Consider the following 12,790-nt stretch of genomic DNA (forward strand, 5'->3'; position numbering starts at 1 on the left):
AACCATCTAAAGAACGCTATCATTGATACGGCCACAAAGATATTTGGCCCCAGTCGCAAAAAAGTCGGAACGGCTGGTTTGACAATGAATGTAAGCTAGCTACGAAGTAATGTTGCATTCTCAAAGAACGCGGGCACGCACAAAGACTTATCACGAACTCCGTCGAGCGGAGAAGCGACTTCACACACGGTTTTACCAACAAGTCAGCAGGATGAAGCAGGGAAATCTGATTTCCGACAGAATGGGCATATTGCGTTGAGTACTTTGATGAACTGCTCAACAACCAAAATATCAGCGAGTTGGAAGTCACGCCAACTAAAGACGACGGACAAATGCTGCCACCACCAAGTATAGAAGAAACCGTCCGTGCAATTTATTGGCTTAAAAACCATAAGTCGCCAGGAGCCGATGGAATTACAGCCGAATTGGTTGAATATGGAGGCGACCAATTACACCAAGTGAATCATCAAGTGATGCTCAACGTATGGGACAGCGAATCAATGCCTGACGACTGGCAACGGGGCATTATCTCTCTCATACATGAAAAGGGGGAAATCACGCAGTGCAGCAATTATTGAGGTATCAAGTTGTTGAGTACCATCTATAAGATGGGATAGCCCCATACGTCCAGAGCATCATTGGTCCATACCAAAGAGGCATCACTCCAAGCAAATCAGCAACAGATTAGATTTTCTCTCTGCGGCAAGCGATGGAAAAATTGTTGGAATATGGACATCAGTTGCAACATATTTTCATCGACTTTAAAAGTAGCAGGATCACTCTCGAGACCATTCAACATCAACAACGGTCTAAGACAAGGGATGCCCTATCATGCGTCTTCTTCAACCTGGCCATGGAGAAAGTTATGCGTGATGTCGATGTAAATGTGAGAAGCACCATCCTGTTCAAGTCCACCCAACTGCTGGCGTACGCTGACGATATTTAATGAATAATAAAACGAAAAAACGAGATAGCAGCCATGACGATGAAATCCGCCCACGGTTGCTGGCAGCCAACAGAGCCTATTTCAGCTTACAAAAACAGTTTCGCTCGAAACGTCTCACCATAAGGTCAAAGCTCTTATTGTACAAGACAATGATCTTGCTAGTCCAAAAAAATTGCGAACTCTTAGCCGCGTTCGAGAGAGGAATTCCCCGGAGAATTTTTGACCCCTTACATGAGAATGGACGATTCCGTAGCCTACATAACGACGAAATCTATGAACGATACCACGAGCGTCTGCGTGTGGATAAAACCCGGTTCAACACTTTACGGTGGGCGGGTCACTTAATCCGTATGTATGAGGATGATCCAGCCCGGAAAGTTTATAAGGGCAATATTTATGGTAGAAAAAGAAGAGGAGGCAGACTCTGCCTAAGATGAAGCGATGGCGTAGGTCAAGACGCCAGACAGCTTTTAAGGATATCGAATTGGTGGACCTCGGCGCAAAACCGGGATGTCTGGAGTTCCTTATTAAAGCAGACCTATACAGAATACCGGTTGTTGCGCCGCTGATGATGATTTCATAGAAGGAAAACTTATTGTAAATTCTGAAAATATTGACTTCAGGAACAGAAAATTTTTTGGTTACATTGAAGTACCCCACTGATAAAAGGCCATTGAGGAGCTGGATACTACAACTCTATACAGTAAAACAATCCAATCGAATAGAATATTCAATTTTATTGTTATCATTTCTTCTGTTCAAAAAAGAAATTTGATGGTTTTACATATATTGCAATGTAGTATTAATTTATAAATTAATATTATTCATTAAATTTAACATCTCCATGGTTTCTTAATACCTTACGACAAATAAATGGACAGAAGTTTTATATGAATTATTATTGCATTACGTGAAAAATAACAATAGAATAACAGTAAAGTACAAACTAATTCAAAACCATATTTTAACTTTATTTATTTTTTTTTTATTTTCCTTTTTTTTACTTGAAAGTTTATATTGATTTTTAGAATCACATTATACACACACAAAGTAAATATAATTCTATTCTAAAATAATAATAATATTAAAATTATTATTATTTAGATAAACAAGGTTTTCAAACTTATTTCTAACATAATATTTCTATGTTACTTGCCATTTTCTTGAAGAAAATATTAACACATTGTATTAGAACCAATTTTAGTTTGTGGTTAGTTTGTTGTTGTGTTGTGTGTGTATTTTGTAGATTAAAACAAGGACAGTTTTCTATAGCATAATAATATTGGTTTTTAATCACATTATACTCTTAACAGGTACTTTATAATAAAAGTATTACTGTGTAACTACATAACTCAGTATAAAGTTTACATTGTAATCCACTTTCTTCTTCTCTTATTGGTAATAGAAATAATTTAAAGGTAATAGTTGTTATTCAATGTGCATTGAAGGCAGTTGCGATTAATAATAATAATAAAAACTATCGAAATTAAAAATATTTATTGTAGCGACTCAAAATACAAATAAAAAATCAATACAAGCTATGTAGAATCTACTGCTAGATTTAAATTTCCCTTCAGTTCCTAACAGATACGAATCCGAATGCTATTCCGGCTAAAGGCATTATTTCTGAGTAGGTAAAAGAAGGCACTAGTCTTTTTTCAGTTCTTATTGTAGTTTCTGCGTGAATAATATTAATTTCAGTTTAGTGAAATGTTAACAGATGGTTCACTGAGGGAAAAATTATGTTTATATATTGCTCCCCAGATGGAAAACTTTAGTAGTACACAAATGGCAAATATCTGCTAAACGAGGACTTCTTTTGTTGGTAGAATAGCAAAAAATAATATTTTTTAGAACGTAAGGCACATTTAGACTTGCTTCACTTTCAAAAGAAAAACACAATGAAAATCCAGACATCCAGACACCACACTCACTCACTGATTTGATATAATAGAATTTTGGCGGGGTTTGCCGAATTGATTGATTGAAATAAAACCAACGGTTGACTTTTAACAAAGTTTATTTGAAATCTCACTTCCGTTAAAGTATGGATGGGAAAACATTTAAGGAAAATGGAAATTCGTAGTTTACGATACATATATTTTGTATATCAAAAAAATAATGGTTGTAATCAACAAAAACATAGAAAAAATGAAACAAACTATTCAACATTTACTTCATATTCTAGCTGCTTTTGGGAGTCGTCTTCATCACACTTCTATCGGTCGCTGTGTTGGTTTTTGTCAGTAATTCGTATTTAAACAAAGAAAAGACAAACAATAAGTTAAAAAAATTGATTTTCTATTTAAACAGACAACTTTAAATAGAAATCGTCGCCATCATCTGATTACCACGTTGCCTCCCGTATCTCGATTCACATATCCATGTGACCTTAATATTGTTTATCTGTATTTTCTCATATATTCATTCTCTCTCTCCCCAAAAACTCAATTTATATTTTTTCCAGTCTTACTGCAAATATAATAGAAAAAATCATAGTTTTTGACGAGATGTGTTATGTTTTCTTTGTTCAGTTTTTGTTTGAAATGCAATGGTTTTGCCGATTGTTTTTGGATGGTTTAGGTTAGATTATGTGCTGTTTTTGATTTAGGTTTTTTTGAATTCTTGTCTAGCCAAACATTCATTTTAACGCCAAGCAAGCATCTTATTGTTGCTGTTAATAGCATTAAGGATCACTTGATTTGCTGGTGTCACAACTTGGGGTTTGCCATTGTTCCTGATGAAAAGAAAGAGAAGAATTGGAGGTGTATTTGCTTCGAAAAGGGTTTTTGGTCTTTAATTTTTGAGACAGCACCAAGTCTAAACATATAGTTTTCTAGATTTAAGCCAATTTTACTTGTACTTCTGACGAATAATATTATTTATTCGCAACGAATAGACACAAGGACATAGAATTACAAAACATTTGAAGTAGACCGACCAAAAGCTTAGTTTTAATTCCAAAGGAGGAAGTAGTAGGTAGAGTCATGACTCTATTATAAAGCCTGCGAGTTTATCTCCATCAGGAAAACACTAATCTATTGTGACATCACGAGAGTTTTTAGTGCTTTTTAGCAGAAGTCATATGCATGTTAAAGTTAAGGCAGTACAGATATTTGACCAAAAGGACTATCAGTTGTACATTGTTTAAACAAATAGTCAAATGTAACCCGAACAAAAATTGATCCAACATGGCATGTCCCTTCGATACGCTAAGAAATTGTGACCACTTCTATAGATAGGCACAAGAAATGGGTATGGTAGTTAAGGCTCTTGGTATTGTTCCTATGCTAATTTCTACATATTCAAAAGGTAATTGGATGATTGAGGTTTGGAAGGCAAACATATGGAAGATCGACGTGAAAACTTTCAACCCGGACCTATAATCGGCTGCAGTAGAAATCCAAATTTCATGCCGCCGGAAAAGTACCATTTCCGACGACAGAAAGCCTCAAGATTCTCTATATAAAAGGAGTAGATTTTACACAGAGGGGTGGGCCTTAGCTTTTGAGTACTCAGGCTGATTTTTGCACAAGGTATTCATCAAATTAAGAAAACTTGCATACTTGCAGTGTTAAAGTCAATGAGAACTACCTGCGTCGGTATTTTTTAATTCAAAAATGAAAAATGAATCCCACGGACATCTGCCTACACTCTTCTTTTCTTTCATCATATCTCTGTTAATCGTCAAATCCCAGATTCCGTATTTTTTGAAACTTTTCTACCTTAATGATGTTTTCCAAGCTCACACAAGGTAGAAACTAGGTCAAAAGAGCAGCAGTCCTCAAAAAGGACAGGGTTCATCTCAAAAGTATCGGGACTGATTTTCCAGAGATCAAGGTAATCAAAAAATAAAGATATATCATTTTTTTCGCTTGGGAAGTGTTAATTTTAGATAAATTTCGGGAACAGCCCATTTTCTTTTAACACTGACGTGTTTAGCGAAGGACACGACCCCAAGGTTTTAATTTATCTAATTGCCGTATAAGAAGGATGGGCAAGGGTTCTATAAATTTCCGAAACCCTGACAGTTAGTGACTAACCATTGAAATTTGAGACTGTATGGATGCTTTTACTCCACAAAGGATTGAAAAGGAGACAAATAGAAGGTGTTTGGTTCATCCTGGGTCCGAACAAACTGAAAAATTAAATCAGTTTCTGTAGAGTCGTGCAGGGTTTGCATTCCTAGACTATATTCGAAGAGAACCCTTCAGGAATTTTTACAACGATATGTGAATTGCGGATTAGATTGATTGAGGCGTAACGTGAACGTCTAGCGGTCAAACTGAGTGGGATCGCAAGGAGCAGCTTTCTGTTATATATGGTAGGCGGCGCATGTGCGTATAGCTGCTACGTTCCTCTAAGTCTCATTTTGAGAGGGTTCGAAAACATACATCGTGCACCAAAAAAGGAGGGCCTGACTCCGGTTGTTGGATTAACATTCGTCAGTGCTGTGTGGTGCATAACATTTCTTAACTCTTTAACTATCTTCACATTGACCATCAAGCAATTTGATGGCAGATAAGGAAGGGACCTACAGGAAACCTGCAGTGGGGAGACTAGCTTGTAAAAGCGATGGTGTAGAGGTTTAGTTAAATCAAATACCCTCTAAAAGAGGGTGATAGGTAACTCCAGCCTCAAGTTAGTTGTTTAGCGAAGTAAGGGAGCCTCTTCAAACGACTCTGCTCAGAGACAAATAAGTTTTGATTGGGGTAAATTTGTGATAGGGTCACTTGGAATCATACATGGAATAAAGTTCATTCATTTCATCATTTAGGGATTATCACGGCAAGAGAGCGATTGATTCTCCTATAAAATAAATAAACCTACTGGAAATGGGAAAACCTAATAAGACCTTAAACCTCGCGATAAAGGAACGCCAGAAACGTTTGCTTAGTTGCACGAAATATGCATTGCAGAGATATCTGCTGTAAGTAGAGAATAAACGCAATCGTGTGCTCGACTCTGGTGCAGTTTTGGCTCTTTTCCGTGGCAATGCTGATAAGAATAAATCTCCTCATTTTAAAACGAAACAAACTCACTTCCATCAAGACAATACACGGGTGCACATTTGTGTAGTTTGAATGGCCAAAATCATGGAATTAAGGTTTGAATTGCAACAACACCGGCCTTATTTGCCGGGCTTGGCTTCCAGTGATTTTTTTTTATTTTCGAACTCAAAAAAAGACTCAGTAGATACCGGTTCACGACGAACGTGGAGGTCACCACCAAAACAGGTGCCTATTTTGAGGACCTTCCAACACTTTGCTTTTTAGACGGCTCAACAAAGTTGGAGAAATGCTTGGCAAAGTTTGCAGAGCTGCAAGGAAATTATATCGAAAAATAAAAACAAAAAATCTCCTAAAATATTGCCTTATTTTCTAAGGACTTATTGAGCGGTCAGTGTAACATTGGCTATAGTTGGAAAACATGATGAGGATGTTGGATTGTACTCATATTAAATCGAATTCGTGGAATAGAAAATGAAAATAATACTCATCATCATAAAGTACTGTAATGAATATTAGGAATTACATCGTCCTCTACAAAACACCCAGAGACAGTTTCCTCCGGGGAGGGTGATGCTGAATGCAGGAGGTATTTGATGCACTTTTAGATTATTCGGGGATGAAGACAAGAGAAAAGAAGGAAATGGTTTTAATCACACCCGCAAGATAATAAAGTGATCCATATAATAATTTTCATCCTAGGCCCGGATTTCCTCCCAACGACCCTTCCTTACTTTATGCATGCGAGAGGTAGACAATGGATTTAACGAATTAATGAAAACTATAAGAACATTATGGCAAAAAGGAGAAATATTGTAAACGGACCTTATAGTTTGCTGCAGGGATAGATCTAAAAAAATCAAAAAAGATATCCAGCTAAGTGTAATTGAAAAACCCAATCTTAGGCACTTGGCCACTGTTGTAGACTCACAAACATAAGGAAGCAATGAATTGTGATCAGTAATTTAGGAAATGTTACCACAAATCTACTGACATTTAATTATTCTATTTTGCTTCTGATTTTTGCCCAGAATAACAATCGATATACAGGCAGCCCTCTCCGAATGATGGACCCAAATTATTGTATGTAATGTGCCAGAAATTAGTAAACAAAATAAATGGGTGTTCCTGAAAATGTAGGGTGGAAAGCAAACCTTGAGTGTCGATGTTTGTTGGAACTAAAATTTTAAATCTAGCACTGAATAATCTAGTTGTTTAGATCCCTCAAGCATCCAATTACATTTTGAAACGAAACTTATATGGTGGTGAAAATGGTTGCATCGTGAACCAATATAGTATTGTGCATATTTCTCATATGTGTAGTAGTTAGCTATTTTCCATTGTGTTATAAATATCAAGTCAATGTTACTTATGCGTCCATCACCAACATACTCATACGTGACTAATTTTGAAATTGTTTACACAGCCGAGCTTTCTTTGTGTTAATAATTTATAATTTAAACTATGTTATCAAAATTTACTATGAAATTCAATCAATTATTCTTTCTGCGAGATACAATATAAAGTGGTAGAGCTAAACCCACACACTCACACAAAAAACGAACAAGCAAAACAAAATGTGGTGAAATGCTTTTCTTTCTTTTATATCAAATCAGTGATGCTTCTAGGGGTAATATAGGGAAGAACTCATGAGAAAGTGTTAATTTGGAAACGGAAAAAACAAAAAGATTTGTATTATTTAAATAAACTACTTTGTGTACTAGACATATATAAGTTTTCCTGTTAGTTTATTTGTCACTGTTCATGTTCTAGCAGTTTCCGGATCGCATTGACGATCCAACTACTAATTTGGAAACATTAAGAGTCTATCAAAGTTTGATTCCCGCGCTTTTATAAGAAGATAGAAAAACTGTTAGACTATCCATCCACATCGAATAGATTTCAAATGTCAGATATTTCTTGGAGGTTATTCTTCCATCATTAAAGGGATGGAAAATGAAATCGTGCACGGTCTGCTAAAATCTCCTTCTTTACCTTTAGACAGTACGCAGTAGGCCGCGATTCATATAATTCTATTTGTTTATTATCTTTACTTGTTTACTTTGTATGCATGTATAAAAATGGCTACTTATCATAAAAACGGACGGCGATCAGTTGCATATTATAGTAAAAAGCCAAAACAAAACACTGTTACGAGACAGATAACTAATATAGGAAAAACTACAGAATAAAAAACAAAAACGAGTTAAATAAAAAGCGGAAGAATATTGTAACGCTTATTATTATAATAGTTATAAGTATAAAAAGCAGAATAGAAGGCATCTTGTTTTCTATACCAATGAGAATAATAGATTCATATAAAATGAATATATAGCATTTTGTTCACATACATATACAACTATAGAGTAATATTTAAAAAATCAAAATTACTTCTATATTTTCCTCTTACTTTTTCATTAGCGATCGAACTTTTTTAACAGCCCTATTTATAAACGTTTTATTCTGTTTGCCACCGGTCGTATCTTTTGATGTTGTACTCAGTTGACTACAATTCGATCGTGTCTCATCCAAATCATCTTCATTTGAACTTGTACCCTCAGGACTTTGGCGGGGTGTATTCTTAACTACAATTGTTTCCCTTTCGCAAGGTTGTTCCGCCGACGAGGGCGTCAATTCACGTTGCGGTGAAACAGATGGTGAATCTACCATCGTTATAATTGGACCCGCCGCCACTTCTAAGTTTTCTAGACTTTTTGTAATGTTGTCTTGATCGAGTTCAACCTTGTCACGACTTTCATCCAGCAAATCGTCCATGCTCCTTGATTTTCGGTTGTGATTGGTTGAAGATCGGGTTTGATTTGTCGTGGCAGGTTTTTCTCGTGTTTCTACTTCGAGGGTCTCTTCTGATTCTTCTTTGTGTTTTTGGTTTACCTTATCTGTGCTCTGGAGATCCTTCTCGGATTTCTTTCCAGGCTCATTGTCAAGCAAACCATCTAGACTGTGACTCCGTGCATTGAATGTTGGCGGAATTGGTGGTCTGTGGGTCAATCCTGCTGCCGAACTTCTGCGACCACCACAGTCCGCCTGCATTGTTTTGTTCAGTATGTGTTGTGTACGATACGGTGGCAATTGACCTCTAGGGGCTCTTGCAGGATGATTGTGGCCGCTGCCTCCTGTGCCTGCAGTCAACCATTGTCTGGCCGGACTCGATGATTTTCGGTATTTATTCGGATTTAACGCTATTTTATGATTAGTATTATTAATACGATTTCTACTATTATTTAGAATTATAATCGAAGACGAGGGGCTACTATGTAGTCAATCTGCACCTGTTCGCCCCGACGCTGTAGGATTCGTACCTCCTTGTATGCTGCTACTGCCCGTTGTCACGCCATTCCCATTAACACCATCCTTTTCGCTTCCCTTTCCCGAATCGTTACTGTGCATTCTTTGGTAGATTGGTGGATTGTTACGAGTTGTAGATGCTGTGCTTGGGGTACTGGGTGTTGCGTCGCCACGAAGTGGTCCACATGGTCGAGTGTTTAATTCGCCTCGCATGAACCTGAATTAGAAAAAAATATTATTTAATCATTACCAAAACAAGGCATATATATGTATAAAGAAAACATCCATCCCGTTCGATTTCTGCTTTGGAATCAATGGATAACGATTACTCCAAAAAACATGAATGGATTGGCACACCATCATTTTTTATGATCGATTTTGGTAAATATCTTCGAAAAAACAATAGTTTCTTTATATTAAAGTCGAATTCGGTTTAAAAAGTTGTAGGGAAGAATATATAGGCACTGCAACTAAGCAGTAGGTAAGCTCCCCTCCTTTAAAAATATCGTTTTTCTCAAAACCGAGTCTTTAGAGATAACGTAGAATATGGGAAAAAAGCTACAAATGTATTTGAAACAAAATTTTTGAAGGGTTGAATCGCAGATAAAAATGTTTCAGAGATTTTCTGATTTTATGAGATGCTAATTTTTTTAAACACCGTCATTTTTTGTTACTTTTTGATGAATGTTTTTTTCTTTTAATTCAATCTCTAGAGATTTTCATACCAATAAGAACCCATCTTTTTAATCCAGACGTTCCAATTAGTCAAAGTCGCGTAAATTGGGCGTTGAACGTACTTATTAAGGGCGGTCAAATTATGGTATTAAAAAATGAGCGCACTTCGATCCAAACAAAAAGAAAACGATCTTCACCTCTGCGGTGCGAAAAATTGTTTTAGGAGAGAGGAAGTTGAAGAACGTATGAGACAATACAGTGAAAAGACCATAACTTTTATTCCTAAGTATTATAATACAGATAATGGTTGTCAAGGGGTAGTATAGGTCCCAGGGCGAAACGTGCATTGGTACCCACGATGGAGTATAAAACCTGAGAAACGCCTATTGAACCAACACCAACAGCTCTATTACTAAACCCTATCTCCAGCTCCACGAGGTGGCCGCTGGGAGCTCTTTCTTAACGAAAAGCTGCAGACGGAGAAGGATGAAGGCGAGTCTCCCGCGTCTAAAAACGGGACAAATTGTATCAACAGGTCCTCCAGTTGGGGGGTTGGGTAGAGCTGACAACCCTACACGGAAAACCGGTGTTATGAAGCCACAACAGGAGCCTCGAACTGGACTGATTTTACAACGACGAACCCGGCAACAAAAACGGAATAACGATTTGCGTATTTTCTCATGGAACGTTCGCTCCCTGTACAGAGATGGAGCTGCCGCTATCCTGTCCCAATATAGGGCTAATGTAACAGCGTTGCAGGAGATGCGTTGGATAGGGACCGGTTTCCTGGCGAAGAGTCCCTACACCATATATTATAGCGGCCATCCAGTAAACCATGTGTTCGGAGTAGGTTTCTTAGTCAGCCAAAAAAATGAAACCTGCTGTTATCGGCTTTAAAAACCGCTTGTGAGAAAAATTCAGAAATATAAGCCTGATTAACGTTCACGCATCTACAGAGGAGATTGCAGAGTCAGAGAAGGATAACTTCTATAAAGCAGTAGAACCAACCCTCGAAGACTGTCCCAGATATGATATCAAAATCATACTTGAGAATTTTAACAGCCAAGTAGGGACGGAGCCCGTATTCAGGCGATACGTTGGCTCCCATAGCTTCACAATCACCTGAAGAACGTTATTATAAATACGGTCACAAACATATTTGTCCCCGTCCACAAAAAGAGCCGGAACAGCTGGTTTAACGATGAATGTAAGCTAGCAACGGAATGGAAGAATGCATACCGAGTAATGTTGCATTCTCAAAGGACACGGGCACGCGCGGAGGCTTATCACGAACTCCAGCGAGCGGAGAAGCGGCACCTGGTAGAACCAAGAGCTCTGTGAACTCGAAAAGTGCAGGGAGCAACTGGACCAGGCGCAGAAGATTTACCAACAAGTCAGCAGGATGAAGCCTTATACACCTCGATGCTCATCCTGTCGAGACAAAAAGGGAAATCTGATTTCCGACAAAATGGGCATATTGGAGCGGTGGATTGAATAGTTTGATGAACTACTGAACAACCAGAACATCGGCTGTCCCGCCAACTGAAGACGATGGATAAACAAAAACCATATTATTTATTACAGCCGAATGGGTTAAATATGGAAGCGACCAATTACACCAAGTAGTTCATCAACTTGTGCTCAAGGTGTGGGACAGCGAATCAATGCCTGACGACTGGCAAAGAGGCATTATCTGTCTCATACATAAAAAGGGAGATATCACATAATGCAGCAATTATAGAGGTATCACGTTGCTGAGTACTATCATCTATCTTGCTAGGCCGGATAGCCCCATACGCCCAGAACATCATTGGCCCATACCAAAGAGGCTTCACTCCAGGCAAATCAGCAACAGATCAGATTTTATCTGTGCGCAAGCGATGGAAAAACTGTTGGAATATGGACATCAGTTGCACCATCTATTCATCGACTTTAAAGCCGCATATGATAGTATAGCCAGGGTAAAACTGTACACGGCCATGAGAGAATTCGGTATCCCGACGAAATTGATAAGATTGACTAGGATGACCCTGACCAATGTGCGAAGCCAGATAAAAGCACGACTGGCAAACCTGTTTTGTTTGTTTGGAGAGTTTGGTTGTTTGACAGCCTTGGTGACCGTGTTGGTGCCAAGGTAATGCAACGCTGGACTCTCATCGCAACAGAGTTGGCATCCAATGTGGGACCACAGTTGTTGCGTCCTTAACAAATCTTCAAAATGTTTCATATTTTCTATGTTTTCATACAAAATATATAGGGGCCTAGCCAGACCACATGCCCCAAACTGAAGTATTATACATAAATAAAAAAGTGTCCTTGTAACTATCCTTTAATGGCAGATATCTTTTTAATTTCGAAGATCAAAAGCGAGTAAAATTTTTACTTTAATCCAAAGTATATCAAAATTACAAATAAAATCGGGAAGACCCATGCATCAACGATCAATTGCGATCAAATTATCAGGTAGGCGACTACGACTTCCCAGTTAGAAGAGGGTTGTAGATTGTACGTTAAGATGGGAGGTATTCACGCAGTGTATGATAGACCCTCAAATTATTGTTGATGGAATAAGGTCATGTAACAGAGAATTTCCAGATAAAGTGAGCATTAGTATCGGATCCATTCATTCAATTTAGCCAGAAGAAAAGATCTTCATTTGGAGATCCTTCTTGAGTGACGTGGCACCATATAATATCGTCATATTATTAAGGAATTCTGCAATAAAATGCAGATGGCCAAACAGGTGGTCATAGCAATAAGAGTTGGCCAGCTAATATTCTTCACGCATAATTCAAAGTTTCTTTGCCAAACAGTAAAGTAGATGGTGAGTCTCTTTGGTCTATCTTATTTGACA

At 37.8% G+C, this 12,790-nt stretch overlaps 1 protein-coding gene across 7 annotated transcripts in view; it reads right to left on the reverse strand.

Annotated features, from left to right (window-relative positions):
• Window positions 1-1,692: 1,692 nt before the first annotated feature.
• LOC119649008 (NAD(+) hydrolase sarm1) overlaps window positions 1,693-12,790 on the reverse strand; it is a 199,395-nt gene continuing 188,297 nt past the window's right edge. For 5 of the 7 annotated variants that reach the window (XM_038050953.1, XM_038050954.1, XM_038050955.1 and 2 more), the window contains 3 exons: window positions 9,276-9,478; window positions 8,366-9,155; window positions 1,694-3,683 (listed from right to left, as the gene is read on the reverse strand). In XM_038050953.1, coding sequence (XP_037906881.1) covers window positions 3,593-3,683; window positions 8,366-9,155; window positions 9,276-9,478 — 1,084 coding nt within the window. In that variant the 3' untranslated portion in view covers window positions 1,694-3,592. Of the gene's footprint in view, window positions 3,684-8,365; window positions 9,156-9,275; window positions 9,479-12,790 lie in introns of all 7 variants that reach the window. The other 2 variants (XM_038050957.1, XM_038050952.1) reach the window with 2 other exon arrangements.

Source organism: Hermetia illucens, chromosome 2, assembly GCF_905115235.1.
Source record: "Hermetia illucens chromosome 2, iHerIll2.2.curated.20191125, whole genome shotgun sequence".
In the NCBI taxonomy this organism is placed as follows: domain Eukaryota; kingdom Metazoa; phylum Arthropoda; class Insecta; order Diptera; family Stratiomyidae; genus Hermetia; species Hermetia illucens.